Raw genomic sequence first — 24,349 nt, forward strand, 5'->3', positions numbered from 1 at the left:
CAAACTTTAAATGCTGGTAACTGATGCAAATTTGTTTCAAAGACTGTGATGGCAAGAGCCAAGCTCCCCAGCCCAATAATCACAGCCCTCTACTCCTTGCCCGGCTGACACTGCCTGCTCTGTGCCAAGTCAACTTGTGACGACGTCAGCCCTGGTTGGGAGCCTCTGCTCCAACTGAGCACTCTTCCTGAAGCCCCTTCCCGTCCCTCAGCACCCCACCGCACGGTCCTGTGGTCTGGTCACGGACCCCGCCTCCAGCCGGGGACGCAGTCACTGAGTGGCAACTTCACGACTTTTATTTGTGGTGCCTGTGCTTTGTCTCGAAAATACCTTCTCCCCCTGCCCCAGACGGTGGGCGGGGAGGGGGCCGCAAAAAATAGAAGACATCCCTCCCTATTGCACGCGGACCCTATATACAGGCCTGCCTGGCCGAGGCCGGCGGGGCTCTTGGCACATTCTCGGATCCCTGTTCCGGAGCGGGAGGGGTGGTGAGGGTGACATCACACGTGAGAGGGGGACCTCTGGGCAGCCACTCTGGTCCTGGGTCCTGGTCTCGGTCCCTTCCTGGTCCCGCCTCTAGCCCCAGTCCCTGTTCAGCGACGTCCCCCTACCTGGCTCGGCCTCCCGCCTCCATCCCAGCCTCTGATGGCCGCCCCCTTGGCTCCTGGGCTCTCGGTACTCCCCTCCCGGCCTGGAGGTCCCGAGGGGAGGTTATGGCTTCTCGGAGACCCCCGGGAGCCCTGTCACTCGTGCTCACGCAGGGGAGGGGTGCGTGTGGCAGAAGCAGCTGTATAAATATGGGTGCAGGGGAGGGACTCCGGAGTCACTTGGAGAGTTTGCTGATGACGCGAATCAGGGCTGCGTTCTCATCCTTGAGCCGCTGGTTGTCAGCCCGGAGGTCGGACAGGGCCTGTGAGGTGGGAAGACGGGTCAGCCGGGTGACCCTGGGCAGGCTGAACCCACGGCCCATCCCGGCTCTCTGCCCTCAGCTCCCTGCTAGCATTCACCTTCAGCTCCTCCTCCAGTTCGGCTGCCTTTCGCTCCAGGGCCCTGCGCTCCTGGAATAAACGGGGAAGGTGAGGGCAGGATGGGGAACTGGGGGTGACGTAAGGCGGAGAGGGGCGGGGAAAGGTCAGAGGTCAATGCGGACCTCTTCCTCCAGACCCTAAGGGCTCCTAAGGCCGGACATCTCTGGTCCCACCCTGGCCAGCCTTACTCACGAATCTCTCTAGCTCCAGAAGAGCAGGCCTCTCTGCAAAGCGCTCCTGCTTCTGGGAGTACAGAAAAAGAGCGGGGGTCAGACAAGCAGCTGCACGGCCACGGGCAGAAGGGGAAGACCAGTAGAGGCGGGGAAAGGCAGCCGGGTCTCTCAGCGGGCCCAGCTGCCCCGCACTGCTCAGGCCGGGCCCCCGCGCCTAAGGTATTGGCCCCACCCCCAGCACTCTCCGTGGCCCAGACTCCTCCCCTCAAGGGTCCGACCCGCCGTTCCGGGCCCCTCCACACTGGGCGCTCCGGCTGGTCCGGAGCCGGCACCCGCACCCTCGCCAACCCCGTCGCCTCCAGGGCCCCGGCTCCTCACCTGCGTGGCGCGCTCCAGCTCCACCTTGAGCTGCGCCAGCTGCAGGGTGGTCTCGGTCAGGGCCTCCCGAAGGCGCTCGTTCTCACTGCGCAGCTCAGTGTACAGCTGCGGGCCCAGGAGGGACAGGGGGTCAGGCTCCCCGGCAGAGACACGGCAGGCTTGCTGGGGCGGGGTGTGTGGCTGCGCCTGGCTGACGCCGGAAGGGCGCGGGATGCCGGGATGGGTCAGGCGGGGCCCCTGGGCAGGGGGCGGCGGGGTAGGGATACAAAGACAGTTAACAGCGGGGTCGCGAACCTTCCTGAAGCCTCCGTCCGGCTCGTCCGGTTCCGGCTCTGGTTCTGGGTTGAGATCCCGCTGCCTGCAGGATGAGGGGTCGCCCTCGGGAGTGCTGGGGCGGGGGCGGGGAGGCCGTCATGGGGCGCCCACGACCTCACGACAGCCCAGACCCTGCCTGCCCGCCCCGTACCTGGATTCTGGGCTGCCATCGGCCGGCGCCGGCTCCGCCTCCTCCCCCTGCGGGCGGAGGTGGGGTTCAGCAGGCAGGGGAGCTGGGCCCGCCCCCAAGGCCCACCCGCGGCCCGCCCACTCACCTCGGCAGGGCCCCTCCGCTCCTTGCCGCCTCTGCGGGGCTCCCTGGCCACCTGCGGTCCCTGCCCTTGCCCGTCGGGCGCCTCTGCTGGGGAGGGGCAGGAATCAGCCCAATGCAGGGCGAGGGTCCCTGGGCCCGACCCCAAGGAAAACCGGAACGCAGGCTAGGAGGACGATCTCCCAGAGACCAGCCTCACCTCTCTGGGCAGGGCCGTCAGTGCTCTCGACCCCAGGGACTCGGGGTCGCCGAGAAGGGTCCTGTGGGGAGGGGCAGGGGTCAGAGGACGAGGGCATCCGGTCCCACCCACTGACCGGTCACCCGACCCCTCTCACCAGGCTCTGCACGCTCGACTTCTCGGCCTCCGGGGCCTTTCCTGCAGCCTTCTCTGCTTCCTTCAGGTCGGTCAGGGTCACACCCTGCACGGGGAGCCGGCAGTCGGGGTGGGGGGGCCAGCCCCTTCAGGATGGAGTCCAGACCCCGGCCCCTCCTCCCTCAGACCCGGGGGTCCAGACCCCGGCCCCTCCTCCCTCAGACCCGGGGGTCCAGGCCCCACCGCCCCTCCTCCCTCAGACCCGGGGTCCAACCCTTCCCACACCTGTGTGGACCTTCGAGACTGGCGCATGAGGCGAGAGCGCGCTTTCCGCTGAGACTCAGACTCCTCGTCCCGCACTGGCATTTGGTAGGTCCTGAGTGAGGGGCCCGACTTCAGAGAGGGCTCCTCTGGACTCTGCCCTGTCCCATGGCCGACACCCCCAAGGGGAGTCGAGTTCGGCCAGAGGACCCTGGGACAAGCTCCCCCAGGTCCACCCCCACCAGCTCCAGGACTCCTGGGTAACGCAGGGGTCTCGCCTCACCTCCGGCGGTCCCGGGAGTCCGCTGGGGGCGCTGCGGAGGCTACGGGGACATTGGGCTTCACTGGGGACTCGGGCTCGGGGGTCCTGGGGGGAGGAGTGGAGTTACCCAAGGGAGGAGGAGGCCTGGAGATCTCAGACCTGTGTGAATTCATTCAATCGGCAAGTATTACTCAGGCTTGCCTTGCGTGGCGGGCACCGACACATAGCAAAAAGCTAAAGAAACGAATGATCTCTGCCCCATGAGTCAAATCTGAGCAGATGCAACATCAACAGTAACCACAAGAAGATCAGGGTCACACAATGTCAGGAGGATAAAGTACTCTAGGGAAAAACGAGCGAGGACGGGAGCCCGGAGCTGTGCCAGTCCGCACGCTGTGGGGGTGAGCGCAGGGCGGCTGGTGGGCCTCCCGGAGCAGCTGACATTTAAACAGACCTGAGCGGGAGGAAGGAAGCCCTGTGGGTGTGAAGGGGGAGGCGCAGCGCAGGGCCTGAGTCAGAGAGGAGGGCGGGAGAGGGGGCAGGGGCCCCCGGGAGGCCAGACCACCACGCCCTTGGGCGCTTTTACTTGCGGCACCGAAAGAGAAACTGAAGCCACGAGTGGTGGGAGGCAGGAAGCAGACCCCAGAGAGCCCCGGCTACAAGGCAGGAACCCCGACCTGCCCCCACCCCGGAGGGGCTGTCCCACCATACTCACGGGGAAGAGGGCTCCGGCACCTTCTGAGAGGGGGTGGGGGGGACTCGGGCAAGACGGGGCTCCCTGCCCTGCGGAGAGAGGAGACAGGCGGCTACTCTCCCCGCTGGGCAGGGTCTGCTCCCCGGGCCTCCCCGCAGTGCTCACCTGAGTGGACGCGCTCTCCAGCCGTGAGGAGGACGCCGAGCGCTGCAGCCCGGCCCCCGGGGCGCCCTCGGCCCCGCGCCGGTCAGCGGGCCCTAGGGCCCCGGAGCTGCCCGTCTTCTGGAGGCCAAAGCGCCTGGAGAAGGGGGCCTCCTGGGGGGTCTGGAGAAGAGAAAGGTCTCCGTTACCACGAAGGGGTCTTCCTTCTGAAGAACTTCACGTGCTGCCCCAGAAGGACCACAACCAACTCCCGCCGGGGACGGGAACCCCCAAGGAAAGGCCGCAGGAGTCCCGGAGGGTTCTGGGCCCGCGGCCTCCGCCCCGCGGCCCTGACGGCAGGCTGGGGGCAACCCCGCCCCACCCCCAGGCCTCCCGGCTCCGGCCCCCACTCACCACAGGGCTCCCGGGGCTACAGGGCGGCGGGGAGGAGACCCCGTTGAGGGCTCTGCATTGTGCAGGGGGTGGCTCTGTGGGGTGGGAAGATGGAGAGGTCAGAAGAACCAGCCCCTCCACATCCCTCAGACCCGGGGGTCCAGACCCCAGCCCCTCCTCCCTCAGACCCAGGGGTCCGGACCCCCGGGTCCAGACCCCCGGCCCCTCACCTGAGGGGGCTTCTTCTCCCTCGTCCTCGTCCCGGATGGGGGTCCCCCCTGTCCCCCCGGGCCGGCGCTCCTTGGACAGGTCCTGGAGGGAGATCTTCTCCCGGCTGCTCAGACGGCACACGGAGCTCCTGGTGGAAAGGGGAGGGTGGGTGCTGGGGCCCAAGTCCTGGGGCCTCCAGCCCACTTCCCGCCGGGCGCCTCCCCCTACCTTCGGTGTTTGCTGCTGGAGGGCCCCTGGGGCTCCGGGCCCCGGCTCTGGGCAGCTTCCTTTTGGTTCCGAAGCTGCAAGAGGGAAAGGGCTGCTGGGAGGGGGGCAGGACGGTCAGACCCTCCTGGGTCCCACACACAGCTGTGCTGGGGGGTGGGGACCGGCTCATCTACACGGCGCCCTGGGTCTCCAGTGAGTCCTCAGTACTCCTGGAGCCTCCGCCTCCCGGGAGCCCCGGCACAGCCGGACACAGCCGCGTCCCTCACGGCTCGCTCTGGGGCCTGTTCCCACCCTGTGAGTCTTCACACTCCAGAGCCGGACCCGCGGCTCCGCCTCGCCTCTCAGCGAACCTCAAGGGCTGCAGGTCTCCCCGGACATGCCCTGGCTTCGTCTGTGCCCTCAGCGCCCAGAGGCGCTGCCTCACCCACTAACCCCCGGGCCCCTGGCCCCCTCACCCGCCTCCTGCCTGGCTTTCAAGGCCCTTTGGGGTCTGCCCCTGTCCCCGCCTCCCGGCCCACCCCCCTCCGGGTACCATCCGGTTCCTCCCCCAGCCTCTCCACGTGCTGCTCCCTCAACGCGTGCGTGCCCCCGCCCCTCCAGTCCACCAAGCCGGAAGCACCACCTTCTCCCTCAAGGTCGCCGCGGCCAAGCTTTAAACAGGGATCTGACCCTGTCTACCTGCCCCTCACCAGAAGTTCCAGGAGGCCTCAGGAGATGATTCCTGCTACCTCAGAGCGCTAACAATGAGACAGGCGGGGCTCTGAATGCTTTTGGTCAGTAACACATGCGCCGCTCATTGCACGACACGTGTTCCGTGTAACAGCACGTGTAACCCATGAAGTGCTCGCGCTGTTTAATACTCTCCCCATTTTCCTGAGGCCCAGAGAGGCTACCGGACTGGTCTGAGCTCACGCAGCAAATCCAGGGCAGAGCTGGGATTCAGATCCCAGGTCCACGCCGTTCGCCCCTTCCTTCTGAGTTTTTCCAGAGACAAGGCCTGGCCCAGCGCTGGTGCGGGGACATCCCACGGGTAACAGCCCCATCGGCACAGCTCCCCGCTGGGCCCCGTCACTGGCCGGGGAAGGGCGGCTCCCCAGGGACGCGGAGCCCCCGGGTCCCGGCTGCGGATGGAGACTCACGTCCTCCTGCTTCCGGGCCAGCTCCTCCAGCAGGCTCAGCACCTCCTCGTCTGCCAGGTCACAGGGACGCTGCCCCTGGGTGGGCGGGGGTTAGGGCAGGTGAGGAGGAGTCGGAGATGGGGAGCCCTTCCGCCCCGCGGCCCCTGGGAGCCAGGCCTGGCCCTCACCGCGTGGGTCAGCGAGTCCATGCCCCCGCCGTGCTCCGCCAGCAGGCGGCAGGCATCCTCCACGCCCCAGTGGGCCGCGGCGTGCAGGGGCGTCCAGCCATCGCCGTCGCGCAGCTCGGGGTCGTAGCCAGCCTGGAGGAGCAGCCTGGGGGCCAGGGAGGGCTAGGGTCAAGGGCCGAGACGGGCTCGGGGCCAGGGGCCAAGGTCAGAACCAGCTGTGACAGGGCCAAAAACAGGCCTGGGCCCCGAGGCGCCCCTCCCCAAAGAGACCCCTTCTGCCACGGGCTCTGACCCCTCCCCAGCCTAGCAGGTGGCCTCCAGGACCCTGCTCCCTGAACCTGCAGGGCTCGACTCCTGACATCTCCCCTGTGGTGGGACAGCTCCTGCGGAGGTGAAAGAGGGAGTTTCCCAGTGCCCAAGCGCAGAGAAAGGCTGAGACCCCCAGGAGGGGCGGCGTGGGGGCAGCAGGGCAGCGGTTCTCAACCAGGACGACGCTGCCGCCAGGGGGCGTCTGGAGACGTTTCAGGCCGTCACAACGTAGGGGCGGTGCGGGGGCACCAGTGGGAAGGCTGAGGACGCCGCGGAACCTCCCACAGCGCAGAGGACCGCCCCCCAGCAAGGAACTATCTGGACCAAACGCCCCCGTGCCAAGACGGAGCCCCAGCTTAGAGGGTTCTTTCCCGGGAGATCACTACCACCATGGACCATTGGATCTGGAATCTCTCTCACAGCTAGGAATGGCCAGTTGAGTAGGGTCTGGCAAATGGGGATGTCAGCACTAAGTGTGTATATCACTTCTGGATTGCTCTCTTAAAAGAAACGGACATTTGCTCCTTTTGCCCTCCTCCTTCTTCCTGCTGGCTGCTTGGGATGCAAATGCAATGGCAAGAGCTGAAGCAGCCACCTGACACTCAGGAGGGGAAGTCACGGGCAGAAGAGGGCACAGCCTCCAGGGCAGGCCACGTTACCAGGTCTCACCATTCACAGTGTCCCATCCTCCTTGCCACAGGGATCAGCCCTGGCATGAACAGGTGCGCAGAGAGTATAGGACCCGGGACTTTCACTGGAACTACAGAGGATGGGGCACTCTACCTCCAAATTAGAGGAGACAGCCAGGACATGAGCCCCAAGTTATCAGGGGTCATCTTAAGTTCCTTACTGGAAAGCATTCCCTTCTTTTCCAGCCATTCCGTGCAGCCTGCGGAATCTCAGTTCCCTGACCAGAGACTGAACTCGGGCCACAGCAGTGAAAGCCCAGAACCCTAACCACTAGACCACCAGAGAGCTCCCCTGGAAAACCTTCCTAAAAATTCATTAACAGAGGTGAGCAGAGATGGAGGGATGCGCCGAAACTCCACTGTCATACTAAATATAAAGAGAAAATAAAGAGAGGGCGGGGGAGCCTGATAAGCAGCAGAACCAGCTACTCTGACAGGAAGGGGTGAGGCGGTCAGAAACAGGACAAGAGCAAGGTGGGGATGAGAGAAAGGGAGTGCACACAGCAGCAATTTAAAGTACGTTTGCACCAAATGACCTGGCCTTAGAATGTGTAACACAAAACTGACACAAACAGGGAGACACAGGAAAGACCCACAGTCGTAGTGAGACATTTAACCACATTTTTATCACATTCTCTCACAGCAACTGACAGAAGCAGCAGATGGGAAAAAAAGAATCACTAGGGACACAGAAGATTCAAATGGCAGGAGTACAAAGCTGACCTAATAACCTGTACACAGCGCTGTCCTGGCTGACACCGACCGGGGTATGAAGCAAACCTTGACGGATCTCAGAAATCAGGACTCACCGAGATCCCGCTCTCGGACCGCAGCGAGATTAAGCTGGGAAATGAGCATAGGCAGACTTTGGAGGTATGGAGGGTGCGGCTCCAGACAACCAGCTGGCTTTATTGCAATACAGCAAGTCACGTGAACTGTTTTGGTTTGCTGGTGCATGTAAAACTTAAGTCTATTAAGTGTGCAATAGCATTATGTCTGAAATAAAACCCAATGTAGGTATCTTAAAAAATACTTTATTTTGCTAAAAAAGGTTCACTGTCATCTGACAATGCAGGGCTACCGCACACCTTCAATTTGTTAAAGAAAAAAGAAAATACTATTGGCGAAGTGCAATAAGACGAGGCACGGCTCTAATGAAACCGTGACTAGAAAACCCCATGTATTTGTAAATTAACGACATGCTTCTAAATGATCTCTGGGTCAAAGAAGATTACAAGGTGGAAATCATCTTAAACTGAAGGGCAGTGAGAAGCCTGCACATCAAGACGTGGGTGCAGCTAAGGCTGTACTTGGAGGGAAATGCGTGTCCTTAGTGCATAGTGAGAAAGGGGCAGGAACAGACAAAACTCCCAGGAAGGCGTAAGACGGAGAGAAGGGACTGGGGCGCTGGGTGCGAGGGCAGGGGAGGAGGCCCGGCTCACCTCATCACTTCGATGTAACCCTTGGCGGCGGCCACGTGCAGGGCGGAGGCCCCTGTGCGGGGGTGCCGCGCCTCAGGCATGGCACCCCCGTTCAGCCAGCACCTTGTGTCGTGAAGCAGCAATTCCTCCTCCGCCCGTTTGGCTGCCTCCACGTCCACACCTGGGAGGACCAGAAGCAGTAAGAGGTGGGGCGCCCCCCGCGAGCCCCAGGGTGGCACCTGGCCTGTGTGTGCTCCTCGGGGGCTCAGGGGAGCTGGGGCCAGCTCTGTCACTGCCCAAACGGGCAGCCGTGGGTTCCACTGAGGGTCCCTGCTGGGGGCTGGGAGGACTCTTGGGTCTCACCTTCCCTTTCACTACTGATACAGTCCTTAGCCCGGCATCTTCCTGTTTTGTCACGTTTATCGCTCAAGAGAGGATAACCCAAGCAGAAGCCACTGAGGATGCCCGCATTGCTGGGGCAACAGCACCTTCTCACCAGCCGCCCCCTGCACCGTCTGGAGAGGGGCCAGCATGCTTTCTCTCTCGTCGGTTTCAAGAAAAGTGCTCTGAACTCACCAAGGTGAGGGCAAGTGGAAGCTTTACATGAAACAGAAGTTGATTCTGGATCAAGAACAGGCAGCCCTGTTAAGGGCGGAACAGTCCCTACTGTCACTGAGAATCTGTGGTTTGCCCGTTAAGATGGCAGTCAGAAACAGGCGTCTCCCCTAGGGGTTGTACGCGCCTTCTCCCGGGAGGTTCGTTCCTGTCTGCTATTTTTCTGACTGCAGAATTGCTCACTTGGCCACGTGCGGCCCGGGGCAGAGCCGTCCCGCACGTGGTCGGCAGCCACGGAGCGGCTGCTGAGCCAGGCTGCAGACGGCAAACACGCCGGACTTCCAAGCATAGAAAGAACATGTGGCAGCTCACGAATAGTTCTTTACACTGATCGCACGCAGAAATGACAATGCCTTGGACGGACGGATTAAGTAAACCATGTTCCTAAAATGAACCTCACCTGTTTCTATTTTTAAAAGCGCCTTCTTGGAAATTCTTGATTATGCTTGTGGCTGCCTCTGGCTTCCCACTGGACAGCGTGGGCAGAGAAGCACCTGCTCGGCGGCTCCGCTCACAGCAGTACCAGGAGGCCCCGGAGGCAACCACCTTCACGACTTTGCTTTCAGGAGCAGGAATATCAGCACACCTTTACTACAAGTTGTAAACCCTGCCCCAGGCTACGCAGGGGCCCCAGTCTGTCCGGGTCTGGCAGCTGGGCACTGGGACTAAACTCCGCTGGGATCACCTTTAGGGTGCCCTGGCTGGCAGGGACTCCCGGGAGCACTATTCCAGGAACTTCTGGCTGGTGAGGGTTCACCCGCAGGCCAGGAAAGTACCCGGGACTCAGAGACCCGCCCTCTCCCGCCCCGACCTCCTTAAAGGGAATCACCTACGTTTAGTCCTATTATAGACACGGGCACCCAGCGCCTGGCGGCAGGGAAGGGCGGGGTTTGCAGACCTTTTATTCTGCAACCACAGTTAGTGTCCTGCCTGTTCAAACGCATCCTTCTGCAGTTTTGCTTTTTGCGGAGATTTGCCCGTGTTTATTAACAGAACTCCTGATGGAGGGCGGCAAACCAGCGCCTGTGCGGGCAGGCAAGCTGTTCAGTTCACATACATTTATCTACTTCACCAAACGTGCGATTCAGTGGCTTTTAGGACATTCACCACGTGCAGCCATCGACCCTACCCATCTGTACCGGAACTTTCTCATCACCCCAAACGGAAACCTCTTACCCCATCAAGCAGTCCCTCCCCAGAGCCTGACAACCACTAATCCACCTCCTGACACTGTGGACTTGCCTCTTCTGGACAGAGCCTATGTTTGTAAATAAAGTTTTAATGGCTAATGGCCACACCCACTCTTTTGCATATCCCCCTGGCAGTTTTCCCCACCACAGATCACTCATCTACAGATTACTGATTGATCCCTTCCGGATTTGGTGTTGGCCCACCCTCACCCTCTCAACTGAATGAGGAGCTCCCTCAGAATACTTCCATCTGAATGCCGAGTTCCAAAGAATAGCAAGGAGCAATAAGAAAACGTTCCTCAGCGATCAGTGCAAAGAAAGAGAGGAAAACAACAGAATGGGAAAGACGAGATCTCTTCAAGAAAATTAGAGATACCAAGGGAACATTTCATGCAAAGATGGGCACAAGGAAGGACAGAAACGGTGTGGACCAAACAGAAGCAGAAGATATTAAGAAGAGGTGGCAAGAACACACAGAAGAACTATACAAAAAACATCTTTATGACACAGATAACCACGATGGTGTGATCACTCACATAGAGCCAGACATCCTGGAAAGTGAAGTCAAGTGGGCCTTAGGAAGCATCACTACGAACAAAGCTAGTGGAGGTGATGGAATTCCAGTTGAGCTATTTCAAATCCTAAAAGATGAGGCTGTCAAAGTGCTCCACTCAATATGCCAGCAAATTTGGAAAACTCAGCAGTGGCCACAGGACTGGAAAAGGTCAGTTTTCATTCCAATACCAAAGAAAGGCAATGACAAAGAATGTTCAAACTACCACACAATTGCACTCATCTCACACGCTAGCAAAGTAATGCTCAGAATTCTCCAAGCCAAGCTTCAACAGGATGTGAACCGTGAACTTCCAGATGTTCAAGCTGGATTTAGAAAAGGCAGAGGAACCAGAGATCAAATTGCCAACATCTGCTGGATCATCAAAAAAGCAAGAGAGTTCCAGAAAAACATCTATCTCTGCTTTATTGACTATGCCAAAGCCTTTGACTGTGTGGATCACAAGAAACTGTGCAAAATTCTTAAAGAAATGGGAATACCAGACCACCTGACCTGCCTCCTGAGAAATCTGTATGCAGATTAAGCAGCAACAGTTAGAACTGGACATGGAACAGACTGGTTCCAAATTGGGAAAGGAGTACATCAAGGCTCTATATTGTCACCCTGCTTATTTAACTTATATGCAGAGTACATCATGCGAAATGCTGGGCTGGGTGAAGCACAAGCCGGAATCAAGATTACCGGGAGAAGTATCAATAGCCTCAGATATGCAGATGACACCACCCTTATGGCAGAAAGTGAAGAAGAACTAAAGAGCCTCTTGATGAAAGTGAAAGAGGAGTGAAAAGGGGGCTTAAAACTCAACATTCAAAAAATGAAGATCATGGCATCTGGTCTCATCACTTCATGGCAAACAGATGGGGAAACAATGAAAACAGTGGCAGACTTTATTTTCTTGGGCTCCAAAATCACTGCAGATCATGACTGCAGCCATAAAATTAAAAGATGCTTGCTTCTTGGAAGAAAAGCTATGACCAACCTAGACAGCATATTAAAAAGCAGACATTACTTTGCCAACAAGGTCCGTCTAGTGAAAGCTATGGTTTTTCCAGTAGTCACGTATGGATGTTGAGAGTTGGATCATAAAGAAAGCTAAGCGCTGAAGAATTGATGCTTTTGAACTGTCGTGCTGGACAGGACTTGAGTCCCTGGGACTGCAAGGAGATCAAACCAGTCTATCCTAAAGGAGATCAGTCCTGAATATTCATTGGAAGGACTGACGCTGAAGCTGAAACTCCAATACTTTGGCCACCTGATTCTAAACAAAAGAACCGACTCATTGGAAAAGACCCTGGTGCTGGGAAAGACTGAAGGCAGGAGGAGAAGGGGACGACAGAGGATGAGATGGTTGGATGGCATCAACAAGTTGATGGACATCAGTTTGAGCAAGCTCTGGAGTTGGGGCTGGACAGGGAAGCCTGGCGTGCTGTAGTCCCTGGGGTCACAAAGATTTGGACAGGACCGAGGGACTGAACTGACAGCCTCTCAACACTGTGATGCTCGAGGGGGAGGGCGCCATCGGGTGACCTAGGAGTGGAACTGCTGGAGCACTGTAGGTCTCCGGCTACGGTCCATGCCGTCCGTCCAGCTGTTCACATGGAGGCTGGAGTCACCCGCGTGCCTGCCAGCCAGAGAAAAGAGTGCCGTGGCTGGGCCTCGCCAGACTGGAGCTGCCTGTCAAAGCTGCTGACTCTGAGAGTAAGCGGCCGCATCCCTGTCCTGATGCTAGGATTCCTTCTGGCCCAGTTCCAAGTCCCTGTGGGTCTGGCCGTGGCCCTTCTGAGCCAAGTGGCCAGAGGGTCCCAGGCTTGGGCTGGCCCCTGAGGCCCAGGCTGTGAGGACAGCGTCTGCGGAGGAGCTGTCACTCAGAGCTGCCAGCACCCAGTCCCCCTTCTTTCTTGTCCTCACCCCTGCTCTCACCCAACGCAGCTCCAACGTGAGGAGCCCACAGCCCAGCTCCACGGGCAGTCGCATCACCAGGCCTGACCGTCTCCTTGCCACCATGACTGGCTCAGGGCAGGCGGTGACCAAGGTGGCCCAGAGGGCAGAGGGCAGAGGGCTGGGGGTGGGGATGCTGAGAAGTCTAGTTCTAGTTCCGCCAGGGTGTCAGCCTGCACTGATAGGAGCCACACTAAGGGCCCCGCCAAGAGAACCAGCGTTCACTTCTGCCAACCATGAGTGAAGGCAACACAGAGCTCAGCGGAGAGGTGGGAGGAAGGCTTTCGACTGTGTCTGGGCCCCTGGATCAAGCTATGCCTGAAGTCCATACAACTCCTAGACTTCAGTTAAAGAGGCCCATGAATTGTCTTGAAAGTGTGGTAAAGTACAGATTCTGCCCACCACACTCCTCTGAGCCTCACGTCAAGGCAGGCACCGTGGAGCCACGTCACCGAGGCCTCCGGATTTCAGAGGCAGCTGCACCCCACCCCCAGCAGTGCAGCAGAGGGTCTTCCCAGTAGCACCACAGGCCTTTGTGCCTGGTCAGTACTACAAGCCAACACCCCCCAACCTTTGGCCCGCAGCAGGGGCACAATGGGTCACTGTGAGGTGACGAGAGCTCTGCGCAATTCCGGCAGGAACACACAGGAGGCCGCAGAGATCGCCCAGCCCTGGTGACCTCCAAGCATCTCCCTGCAGACTGCTTTTTAACAACAAAGGGAGGAAGACGCCTCCATGGCAGAGTCACCTGGGTAACCTTTCTGAACGAGGCTCAAGATTAACATCACCAATAACAGGGCAGACGGAGTTCGTCTCCCAGCAGAACTTGCTGGCAAGTTCCTGCCAAACCTGCAGAACGGAAGGAGCAGCCGGGTCCAGGCTGAGGGGCCATGTAAACAGGGGAGGGGTGAAGGCTGGTCCAGTGCTGGCCGGCAGGCCGAGGGCGCGAAACCAGGCCAGGTCCACCCCCGCGGAGAGGGAGGGCACACAAGCGATCACGCCAAGGAGCTGGAAACCCGGAGTCCACGCTTCAGGATCCCACCTACACACAACGTCCGGAGCAGGCGAACCCACACTCGAGCCGACGGGAGGTCCCCAGGGCTGAGCAGGGAGGGGAGGCCGGGGTCACAGCCCGGGGTGCGGGGGTCACAGCCCGGGGCGCAGGGCTCCTTTTGGGCTGATCAGAATCATCCAAACTCAATGCGCTCACCGACGCACAAGCTTTAGTGTGAATACACTAAAAAGATGAAACAGAAGGCACAAGCCTGCACGTGTCTAAAGGGTGAAGGAAGTGCACACACTGACAACCGTATCCACACGAAGCTGCTGGAAACCCTGTGAGCCTCAGTGGAGGCTGCACGGGCCCTGAGCGGACGGCCAGTGAGACCTGGCTCAGAGTGTGCCGTCTGTCCAGATGAAAACACGGAGAAGCGGAGCCAGGAAAAGCCCGGTTCTGTCTCTGCTTTGCTTCGCTTCCTGCCTGCATCTGAAGCAAACCAAGGCTCTGGACCTCAGCTCGCCCCACGGGACTCCCACGGCCACCGGCACAGCACCTGTCCAGGGCAGGGCCTCGTCCCTCCCAACCTGAGCCAAGCTGGGAGTCTGGGTGCCACCTCGGACACCCTGCCCATTCTTCACCAGCCTCCCTGTGCCTCCTGCATGGCCCTCCAGACCCCCGGCCCTGCGCTCACACTTCCTCACAGATGCGGTGCGGCCACCAGACCCACTCAGAGGACCAGACAGTCACCCAGAAGCCACGCTGCTGACGCGGGGCTCCCATGGGAGGCGGGACGAGGCTGCTCACTGTCTCCGACCCATGCCCCCCGGCCCTCCACCGCAGCTCAGCCGGGCGAGTCCTCCCTAAGGTCTAGTCATCAGAGACCGTGAGAGCGGGTGTGGGAAGGTGGGCACCTGCTAGAAGTAACACACGCTCCCCCTAGAAAACTGAGCGTAGCCAGGCACGGAGTTTAGGGGGTCCTGGGCCCCCTATTAAGGACCCTGGGGCTCAGTGATCCCGAGTACAGGAGAGCAGACCCCCAGAAGACTCTACATTCCTCCACCGCCCCCCACCCCCCAGCACAACTCCTGAGAAGACCCGCCATCACCCGGGACAAGCCCCAAACTCAGTTTCCTCAGTCATCCCGAGGATGAGCCAAACCCAGCCTCAATTACTTCTTCTCGGGTTAAACGGTCCAGGCAACACTGAGACGGTGGGGTCCGGGTCCTCGGCAACGGAGGCCCCGACGGCAGGAGCCCCCCGCCCCGCCCCAGGCCCACCTCGGCGGGCGATCTCCGCCTTCAGCAGCCCCTCCATGGCGTCAGACTCAGCCAGGTCCAGAGGCAGGTCCCCGTCGCTGTTGACAGCAGCGATGTTGGCCCCGTGGCTCAGGAGGTACCTGGGGAGGCAGGGGCAGGCCGCGGTCAGGACGGAGGGGTCCGGGCCCCTCACCCAGCAGGCCCGCCCTCCCTCCCCGCCTCACCTGGCGATGTCCAGGTAACCGCAGGAGGCGGCCACATGCAGGGGCGTCCAGCCCTCGTTGTCTGCCTGGTTCACGGTGGCGCCCTGCTCCACTAGGAAGCGCACCACCTCCAGGTTCTCATCAATGCAGGCCTGGGGGGGAGCGGGGCAGGGGGTCACCCTCACTACTCCGGATCCCGTATGCCTGGCAAGGCAGGACCCCCACTGGGGGCCTCGAGGGAGACCCAGGGCCGATTGTGTAAGGCTCCGGAAGAAGACTCCAAGGGCCCTGGAAGGCACCAAGCCTGCCCACGGGGCCCCCCAGCCCTGCACAGCCTGGCTTCCCGGGGGCCACGCCAGCCAGGCCTCTGAGGCTCACTAGGGACCACGAGCGGAGGAGCTGGCCAGAGAGGAGGGGAGCTGATGGTATCCCAAACCATGCCTGTTCACGAGACGCACCCCAGTCAGCACAGAGGACGGGCCTCCAGACTGAACCCGAGGGGAGAGACCCAGCCGCTCCTCCTCAGACCCAGGATCCAGGCCCCCTGCCCCTCCTCAGACCCAGCAGACTCTCCAGGAGAACTGAGAGTGGCCCTGCCGTGTACCTGGCGGGGAGACAGCCAGACCCCTGGGGCCCAAGGCCGTGTGGGGCTGGTAGGGTCGCCAGGTTCCCGCGAATCTGGGACAGGGGGTAGGGGCGGGGGTAGGGGCGGGGGTGACATTCCCAGGCAGGACTCCGACGCTGGGAGAGACAGCTGAGAGAGGGTGCGCCCAGGCCTGGCGCCCGAGGAGCGGCACAGGGCGCTCCATCACAGGGCATCCACGGGCACCGTCCCCCTCCGAGACTGTCAGGGTCCTCTCTGATGAGGAAGAGATCCCAGTGCCAGGAGACGAAAGCCCTTGCCCGCACCGGCACAGCAGGTTGGGGCCAGAGGAAGGGTTTTGCCCGGGACGAGTGTGAACGCGGGGTGGGCACGGGGCCTGAACAGGGTTGAGGGAAGGGAGTGGACCTGGCCTCCCGGGTCCTCAGGGGAGATTAGCCTCCAACTCCCTCACCTCTCCACGGCCGGCCGCCTGGAGCAGGGGGAGGAAGCTACGAGGGCCAAGAGCATGAAGTCATGGAAACTCAGGCTGCGAAAGGGGGGCCACACGTGCCCTGGGAACGGGATGAACTCTGGGCGCCGTTTATTTCCACCGGTTGCTGTGGTGATGGGTGGGGGGGGCCAGGAGGGAGATGGGCCTTTCCCTTTCAAGGACCTGGCCGGGCACAGGCATCCGTGCGAAAGATGCCTGCGGCCTGGGCACCAGGGACTTCCTTCAGACCAAGAATCCAGGCCCTGGCCCCTCCTCCTCAGACTCAGGGGTCCAGGCCCCCAGCCCCTCCTCCCTCAGACCCGGGGATCCAGGCCCCCGGTCCCTCCTCCCTCAGACCCAGGGGCCTAGACTCTCCGACCCCCTCCCTATTTACACCTAAGAATCCTGGCTCACAGTCCTTCCTATCCCAGACCCCAGCCACTAATTACGAGGTAATCTGGGGACGAGGAAGCCTATACCGGCCTTGTCATCTTGTGGAGGGGTAGGGGCTGGGATGAGAGCTCCTGGGGTCACAGCCAAAGCAGGGAGCTGACACCAGGGGACCTGCTCCAGGGGGAACAGAAACCACAGCTGCCGAACTTGCCCAGACAACATGACTGTCCTGTGTGCCTGTCTGGGGGTTTCCTGGGACCTGGGACTTTCGGGGCTAAAACGAGGCTAGTCTCGGGCAAACTGGCACGAGCTGGTCAGCAAACACCCAAACCTGACCCAAAGCCCAGCTTCCCCGCTCGCTCACTGGCTGGGCGACCTGAAGCGGGGACTCTCCCTCTCTGCACCTCGGATGGATGCCCTAATCCCCTCCAGGCCTCCTGCAGAGCCCTGGCGAGTGAGTTCCTCGTGTGAGAGGGATCCCACTGACAGGAGTGGCCTTCTGCAGGGCAGGGTCTGGGCCAAGGGACAGGCTGGGGAGCGTGGCCCAGCTGGAAAGGCAGGGCCAAGAACGCCTTCGGGAAGGTCCCAGGGAGCTGGGGCAGGGACATCGGTGCAGGAAGGGGGACTCGGAAACCTGGGGACCCTGTCCCGAGCATGTCAAGCTCTGAGACCCTGCGGGGCCTCAGGAGGGGGGACCCCCCACTAGAGGGAGGAGGGTGGCCCAGAGAGCACTGGGGCCTCTGCAGGGCACGGGCCTGGGGGTGCAGGAGAGGGGAGGAGGAGGGGAGGGACGGCACCTGGACCAGGGGCTGCAACCCCCAACTGGACGTGAGGCACTTCCTGCAGGGTGTCTCTGGCAGCCCATTCACAGGCAAGAAGCCCGAGGCACAGAGAAAAGACTCACATTCGAGGCCACCCGCTTGAGGAGCGGAGAACAGAACTCAGGACTCGTCTACCTTCCTGAGCTGCCGCTCCTCCTGGGAACCTGGCACGTGGGCCCCTTCCGGCCTCCTCCCCAGCCCCCAGCTCCCTGCCCAGGTTTCCTTCCCTGGGTCCGCTCTCGGTCCCAAAGAACCAAACCCTAGGGGTTCTGGAAGAGAAGAGAAGGGTGGGGACTGGACCAACTCGAGGAGACTAGGAGGGGGACAGCCTCGGGGACCGGGGCTCTTCTGTGAACTGTGCCCGATGGCCCCACTGAAGGAACGGGGGTGGGGTGGGGGGTGACAGAGGCACCCCGAACCAGAGGGAACCCTGTTACTGGGGCCTATGGTGGCCCTGGTTGTGGAACACAAGAAGCCCAGAGGCAGCAATCAGAACGTCTGGGGAAGGCACAGGAGCCCAGGCTGTGGACAGAGAGGAGTAACCCGGCTCTGGATCTCTTGAGAAGGTGACAAGATGGGAGCTGGGAGAGAGGACACACTCTGTGGGAGGGAGGAGCTGCCCAGATCCACAGGAGGGGATCCGGGCAGAGAACGCAAGGTGACCAGAGGATAGAGGCGGCCCAAAGCCAGGAAGAGGTGGGTGCTTTGAGTCTGCCCAGAAAAAAAGGGGGGGATGATGATACAGGCCTGGCCAAAGCAACAGGAGAGACAGGGAGAGAGGAGGTTCCTGGAGGAGAAACACCCCTGAGAGAAGGCCTTGCCTTGGGAGGCAAGAGGTGGCACAGCCCCAGGAGACTGAAGAGTGTGTGAGCGTCAAGGGGGGCAGGGGAGGCGGCCTGAGGTGACCCAGGCAAGGGAAGCACCCACTTCAGGAGTGCACAGCCTCGAAGGCGGGGGCTCAGGAAAGAACGCCCTTAGATAGCGACAGATGGCACGGGCCGGGGATGACAGAGGTGGCCCAAGGCAGAGGGGCCGGCGGCAGGGAGAGCACAGGCAGGGAGGATGGAGATGCTATGCTGCTGCGGGGGGGCGGGGGGAGTGGTACCTGCCTGGATGGGGGAACAGTGGGCACCGGTGGGGCTGCAAGGGGCACAGACTCAACAAAGAGGGAGGCCCAGCACTAGATGACAGAGTCGAGGTGGCACCGGTGGCGGCGGTCGCACGGGCTACACTAGCAAAGAGCCCCCAAGGTCGGGAAAGAGCACCGCGAAGTGACAAGACGGAGATGCACCGGGCTGAGGCCGGCAGCGACGGTTCCGGGCCAGGGAAAGGGCGGCTCAGGATGGCAAAAGCCAGCGTCAGTTCCAGCGGCTCAGGGTCGGGAGAAGAGAGCCCCAGGTGGGAGGGAGGGGATAGGGCGTCCGCCGCGGACGACGGCGCAGAGCAGGGCCGGCCGGGGTGACTCCGGGCCGGGGAGGAAGGGTGCTCCGGGCGGCGCAGACCCGGGCGCTGACCTGGTGCAGGGCGCTGATGCCGTCAGCGTTGGTGGAGTCGAGAACGGCGCGGGCGGGCGGCTGGGCGGCGGGGTCCAGCTCGGCGCCGGGGCCGGGGTCGGCCGCGCGGAGCATCAGGCGCGCCTCGTCCAGGTCGCCGCCCGCGCAGGCCGCCAGGAACTCGGCGGCGCGCTCGAAGCGCACGGTGCGGGCGCGCCGCTCCCCGGGGCCCGGCTCGGCGCCCGCCCGCGCCCCCCACTGCCGCAGCTGCTCCCGCCGCCGCTCGCGGGCCGCTGCCGCCGCCGCCCCGGGGCCCGCCCCAGGGCCGTCCTCGCCCGACATCGCGCCGCCCGCCCGCCCGTGAGCGAGCGAGCGAGCGCCGAGCTGCTGCTGCTGCCGCCGCCGCCGCCGCCGCCGCCCGCCCCCGGGCCGCCGGGAACTGCCACCAGCCCCGCGCCGCCCAAGGATCTACCGGCCCCCGCCCGGCGCGCGACGTCACCACGCCGCGCCGAGGCGCGTTGGGAAATGGAGTGCGCAGCTGGGAGAGGCCGTGGCAACAGCCTCAGGGAAGGCCGCGGGGAGCTCTGGGAAGTGGAGTCCACAAGCGGAAATCGGTCTCGGCCACATTCCGGCCACGATCTGCCCCGAGGCACACTGGGAAATTCGCGGCTCAACGGTTTCAAAAGGAAATTTGATTGAGAGGATGCCCCTGGGAGTGCTGGGAAATGGAGTCTAAAAAGGCCGGAGATGTGCCCCCAGGGCATGCTGGGAAATGTAGTTCACAGTATCAAGGAGACCAAGCGGGAAAAGGACTCGATAGCCCGGGAGTCCTAAAAGATAGAAAGAACTAACTTTTCCATACACCTTACCGCTTTTCTCATACCATGTGATTTACTTATTTTGGGTTTGTCTTATCCCTTCAACTAGAAATAAGCCCAGGAGAACAGGGATTTTTGTCTTCTGTGTGCATCCCTTTTCCCATTGTCAAGACCTAATAAAACGCGATCGGGAATAGTATTTTGAATGAATGAATGAATGAATGGATTCCCTAGGTCCAGAGAAACGCCAGGATACCATGGGAAATTGAGTCCGCAACCCTTAGACCAAGAAAATCCCTGGGTGACCGCCCAGGGCACCTTGGGAAGTAAAAATTACGGTACAAAGGTCACGGCAATCGGCCGCTGGGCGCGCTGAGAAACGTAGTACTCGAGGCCACGACCCTAAAGGCACAGTGGGTCCAAAGCACCCCAAGTCCCTGATGGAACTCCGGGATTACATGAGGAAGGGAACCCAAGAGGCAGGGTCCGCAACGACAGCTCCTCAGAGCCTTCACCGGCCCTCCTCGCTACTTGCTACCATCTTGGGACGTGGAGCAGGCTGGGAAATGTAGTCCGGCCTCTACGTCCTCGCAAGCCATGCTGGGATTTCTAGTCCAAGGCGAGGACTTCTTATGGACGTGGAGGGCGAGTTGACTCATACATAACACCATAAAGCACAATGTGAGCCTCATCTTAAGTACTCTGCACCTTAATCCTCATTGGGAAGGAAGCAAACACTCCGAGACCAGAGCAAAGACCTATAAAAATCAAAAGCTACTGCTGCTGCTAAGTCGCTTCAGTCGTGTCGGACACTGTGCGACCCCATAGACAGCAGCCCACCAGGCTCCATTTCCTTCTCCAATGCATGAAGACGAAAAGTGAAAGTGAAGTCGCTCAGTCGTGTCCGACTCTTAGCGACCCCATGGACTGCAGCCTACCAGGCTCCTCCGTCCATGAGATTTTCCAGGCAAGAGTACTGGAGTGGGGTGCCATCACTTTCTCCGAAAATCACAAAGAATAGCTCTGAAATGCAGAGGCAAGAGTTCTGTTTTCTAAGGGATGTCAGATGAGCTCTACCCACTCTAAAGTTCTTGGGCCTGTGCTAAGAAATAAACGACAGATCCCGTGAAGCCTGGAGACCGCTGGGATGGATACAAAAGGGATAGCAGTTCGGGTGGCTTTGGGGATATGTAGCCCTTCAATCCCACACTTCCCATTCAACGTATACACCCACCTTCTCCAGGCAGCTTGAATGGTGTGTATGTTGTTAGGGTGTCTTCGGTTATTTGTGTCTCTATATGCATATTTAAAAACAGAGACATTACTCTGACAACAAAGGTCCGTCTAGTAAAGGCTATGGTTTTTCCAGTGGTGATGTATGGATGTGAGAGTTGGACTGAAAGAAAGCTGAACGCAGAAGAATTAATGCTTTTGAACTGTGGTGTTGGAGAAGACCCTTGAGAGTCCCTTGGACTGCAAGGAGATCCAACCAGTCCATCCTAAAGCAGATCAGTCCTGAATATTCATTGGAGGGACTGATGTTGAATCTGAAACTCCAATACTTTCACCACCTGATGCGAAGAGCTGACTCATTCAAAAAGACCCTGATGCTGGGAAAAATTGAGGGCAGAAGGAGAAGGGGACGACAGAGGATGAGATGGTTGGATGGCATCACCGACTCAATGGACATGGGTTTGGGTAGACTCCGGGAGTTGGTGACGGACAGGGAGGCCTGGCGTGCTGCGGTTCATGGGGTCGCAAAGGGTCGGACATGACTGAGCAACTGAACTGAACTGAACTTGACACCTCCTAACTCTGAGGTCTGATCTAGGACCTAGCCTTAGTCTCTTCATCTCTGCCTCCAGGAACTGCTGAGACGGTGTACCTGACCTGTCTCATAGGTAGACGTTGGCTCTGTACAGGCATGTTTATATTTTACTCATTACAATTCTCTTCTGCCCTTCTCTTTTCCATGGTGAAGGTTTTTTTTCTCTTCTCAAGCCTGCTGTTTTCTCTCTATGCTAGCACTGGAATGTTGATGCTTAACCTCCTCACAGCTGGTGAAAATAGCCTTGTAAAGATAACATGTTCCCTTTTTCCCTGCAAGAGGCAGAAAAACGGACCTCATAAAGATGGTTCGGATAAAGGGATGCAAGAGGACATTCACAAAGTATCAAGTTGACTCCTCTATTCTGTGAGAAAACAGGGGTAAGCATAGTAGAAGTCGATTCTAATTTCTATTTTAACCATCCTTGAAAGAGTTATTTGCACAAAGGAACCTTTTACATTTAAGAGAGAATTATATTGTTAGGACTTCCCTGGTGGTCCAGTGGATAAGACTCCATGCTCACAGTGAACGGGACATGGGTTTGATCCCTGGTCAAGGAACTAAGATCCCACGTACAGCAAGTACTGAGAACACGAACCACAGCTAGAGAAGCCCACACCGCAGTGAAGAGCCAGCACAGCCAAAATAAATACCAATTAATTAATTGTTAAAAAGAGAGAGAATTATATTGCAAAAGGCACCCCGTGGCTGACCTGCTGTGACTTTCAACACACGAAAATATCCACTGTGTCCTTAAATTCATGCCAACGGTCTTTGAAATTGACAACCATCTCAAGAATGGCATCTTCCCAGAGGTTATCTGAGGACACGGGCCCGGAAAGAAGCCCTCCCCCTTGCAGTGTCAGGGGCCACAATGCTTATGAAAAATGGATTTTATGCAAAATCTAGAACCAGGTTTCCAGATTTTCCAGATCTGTACCTAAGATCTCTGCTCCTCCCCAATGACTTCAGGGTGTTTCTCTCCTCTTTCCCACGTGGGAGATTTGTTTCTAAATTACCAATATTACAATGGCCCTGCTCCATCTCCACCCCCAAGGGTTAGCTAGAGAGGGAGAGCTCGTCTTTGCATTTATATAATGTCAAACCACCTGGAGACACACCCAAACCTGACAGACAGAGCTGATCTGCCTCCCCAAGACCCTGGGCTTTGGTCCGAGGGGAGCTGGGGAGTGTGGTCCAGACGTAGGGACTCTATATGTGGGTGGCGGGAGACTGGGTCAGAGACTGCCACCTGCCTGCCCATCACTATTGCGTCCTTCCTCAAAAACAAGAAGCCTGCTTTTGTTTGGAGCAGCAAAGCACCCAGCTGGCTCTAGAGCCAGCAGGAGACCTAGTCATCTTTGCGGTCAGGGGTGGCCGATAAGATGTAAGTGAGCACGACCAGGACGGGGTGGGGGCTGTCCAGGAAGGCTTTGGAAAGGGGTTGGGTTCGGCCAAGAGGTGCCCGTGTCTGCTTCTCGTCTTCTCCTGCCTTCCTTCTGGGAAGCGGATGGGTTGGTGCAGAGCTCCAGAAATCATCTCAGGACCAGTCTGCAACCTCACAGGTGGAAGCTGGGCAGGAAGGCGGGAGGCACCTCGGTACCTGATGGCAGGCTTGGTTTTTTTTTTTTCTTAGGTTTATCCACTTTTGGATTTCTGTATTTTTTTCCCCAAGAACCATAGTGCCTTTATTTATTTATTTTTTTAGCCATTTTTAAAACCTGAAATATAGTTAACTTACAATGTTGTGTTAGTTTCAGGTGTACAGCAAAGTAACCCAATTATATATATATACATTCTTTTTCAGATTCTTTTCCCTTATAGGTTATTCATTTGGGGTTTGTGTTTTTGTTTTTTTTTTGCTGCATCGTGTGGCTTTTGCAATCATAGTTCCCCAACCAGGGATGAAGCCCGGAGTCCTAACTACTGGACTGCCTACTACAACACACTGAGCAGAGTTCCCTGTGCTCTACAGCAGGTCCTTGTTGGTTATCTATTTCATATATTAATATCATATATACTATTATATATACTATATTATATATACTATGAATTATATATATATATTAATAGTAATGTGATCAGAGGGGTTTTTTTTAGTCTATTTACAAGGTTGTAATGCCAGAATACTCTCATCACCCCCAGAAGAAGCACCATTCCTTCTAGCCATTACCCTCCCCCACTCCTTCCTTCCCCTGCGTCCCTGGAGACCACCTGGACTCCCTGCCTCTGTGGATTTGCCTTCTAGAAATTGCACATCAACAGAATCACACAATGTGTGGCCATCTGCATCTGGCTTCCTTCACTCTGATTTGCAGATTCATCTACACTGAAGTCTGTGTCAGAGCCTCATTCCTTTTTTACAGCTGAATAGTATTCCCTCGTATCCGTTCACTGGTGGATGGACGTTTCAGTTGTTTTCACCACTTGGGTATCCTGAGCTCTGCTGCTGCTGAGATTCCTGTACACATGTTTGGGAGAATATAGATTTTCCGTTCTCTTTGGGGGGAATTGCTAGGGCCTGTGGCTCAGCAGTAAAGATCCCACCTACCAATGCAGGAGATGTGGGTTTGACCCCCGGGTCGGGAAGATCCCCTGGAGAAGGAAATGGCAACCCACTCCAGTGTTCTCGCCTGGAGAATCCCATGGACAGAGGAGCCTGGTGGGCTACAGTCCACGGGGTCGCAAAGACTGGGACACAACTGAGCCACTAAACAACAACAAACGGTAACGCTATGGTGAACTTTTTGAAGAC

The 24,349-nt window shown here is 59.0% G+C and overlaps 1 protein-coding gene and 1 long non-coding RNA gene across 7 annotated transcripts; one reads left to right on the forward strand and one right to left on the reverse strand.

Moving 5' to 3' along the window:
* Positions 1–274: 274 nt before the first annotated feature.
* Positions 275–19,960, reverse strand: PPP1R12C (protein phosphatase 1 regulatory subunit 12C). Of its 6 annotated transcripts, none has more exons than XM_081505471.1 (22): positions 18,970–19,960; positions 15,190–15,320; positions 14,987–15,105; positions 8,414–8,573; positions 5,974–6,118; positions 5,807–5,881; positions 4,668–4,741; positions 4,460–4,587; positions 4,254–4,324; positions 3,861–4,019; positions 3,717–3,784; positions 3,023–3,160; positions 2,764–2,854; positions 2,501–2,584; positions 2,365–2,425; positions 2,170–2,252; positions 2,046–2,092; positions 1,874–1,967; positions 1,580–1,684; positions 1,221–1,271; positions 1,008–1,058; positions 275–910 (listed from the first exon to the last, which is right to left on the reverse strand). In XM_081505471.1, exons 1-22 carry the CDS (start codon positions 19,288–19,290, stop codon positions 824–826), a joined length of 2,343 nt encoding a protein of 780 aa, XP_081361597.1. In that variant the 5' UTR covers positions 19,291–19,960; the 3' UTR covers positions 275–823. The 6 variants fall into 6 exon arrangements, with proteins under 6 accessions (XP_081361597.1, XP_081361596.1, XP_081361599.1 ...); XM_081505470.1 differs by having other exon boundaries at positions 2,170–2,255; XM_081505473.1 differs by having other exon boundaries at positions 3,023–3,106; positions 4,251–4,324.
* On the forward strand, positions 6,156–8,001 carry LOC145512038 (uncharacterized). Its single transcript, XR_014058256.1, has 3 exons — positions 6,156–7,004; positions 7,158–7,296; positions 7,615–8,001. It is a non-coding gene; the product is annotated as an uncharacterized LOC145512038 (long non-coding RNA).
* Positions 19,961–24,349: the final 4,389 nt, after the last annotated feature.

The sequence above is a fragment of the Giraffa tippelskirchi genome, chromosome 7 (assembly GCF_054371585.1).
Source record: "Giraffa tippelskirchi isolate mGirTip1 chromosome 7, T2T-mGirTip1v1.2.pri, whole genome shotgun sequence".
In the NCBI taxonomy this organism is placed as follows: Eukaryota; Metazoa; Chordata; class Mammalia; order Artiodactyla; family Giraffidae; genus Giraffa; species Giraffa tippelskirchi.

Excerpts from the sequence above, each read along its gene's own strand:
- PPP1R12C (XM_081505467.1), bottom strand. The coding sequence starts at position 19,290 with ATGTCGGGCGAGGACGGCCCTGGGGCGGGCCCCGGGGCGGCGGCGGCA. Across the intron at positions 2,855-3,022 it reads GACTCCCGGGACCGCCGGAG|GACCTACCAAATGCCAGTGC; the intron begins GTGAGGCGAGAC and ends CCCCTCACTCAG. Across the intron at positions 2,256-2,364 it reads TGACGGCCCTGCCCAGAGAG|CAGAGGCGCCCGACGGGCAA; the intron begins GTGAGGCTGGTC and ends GCCCCTCCCCAG.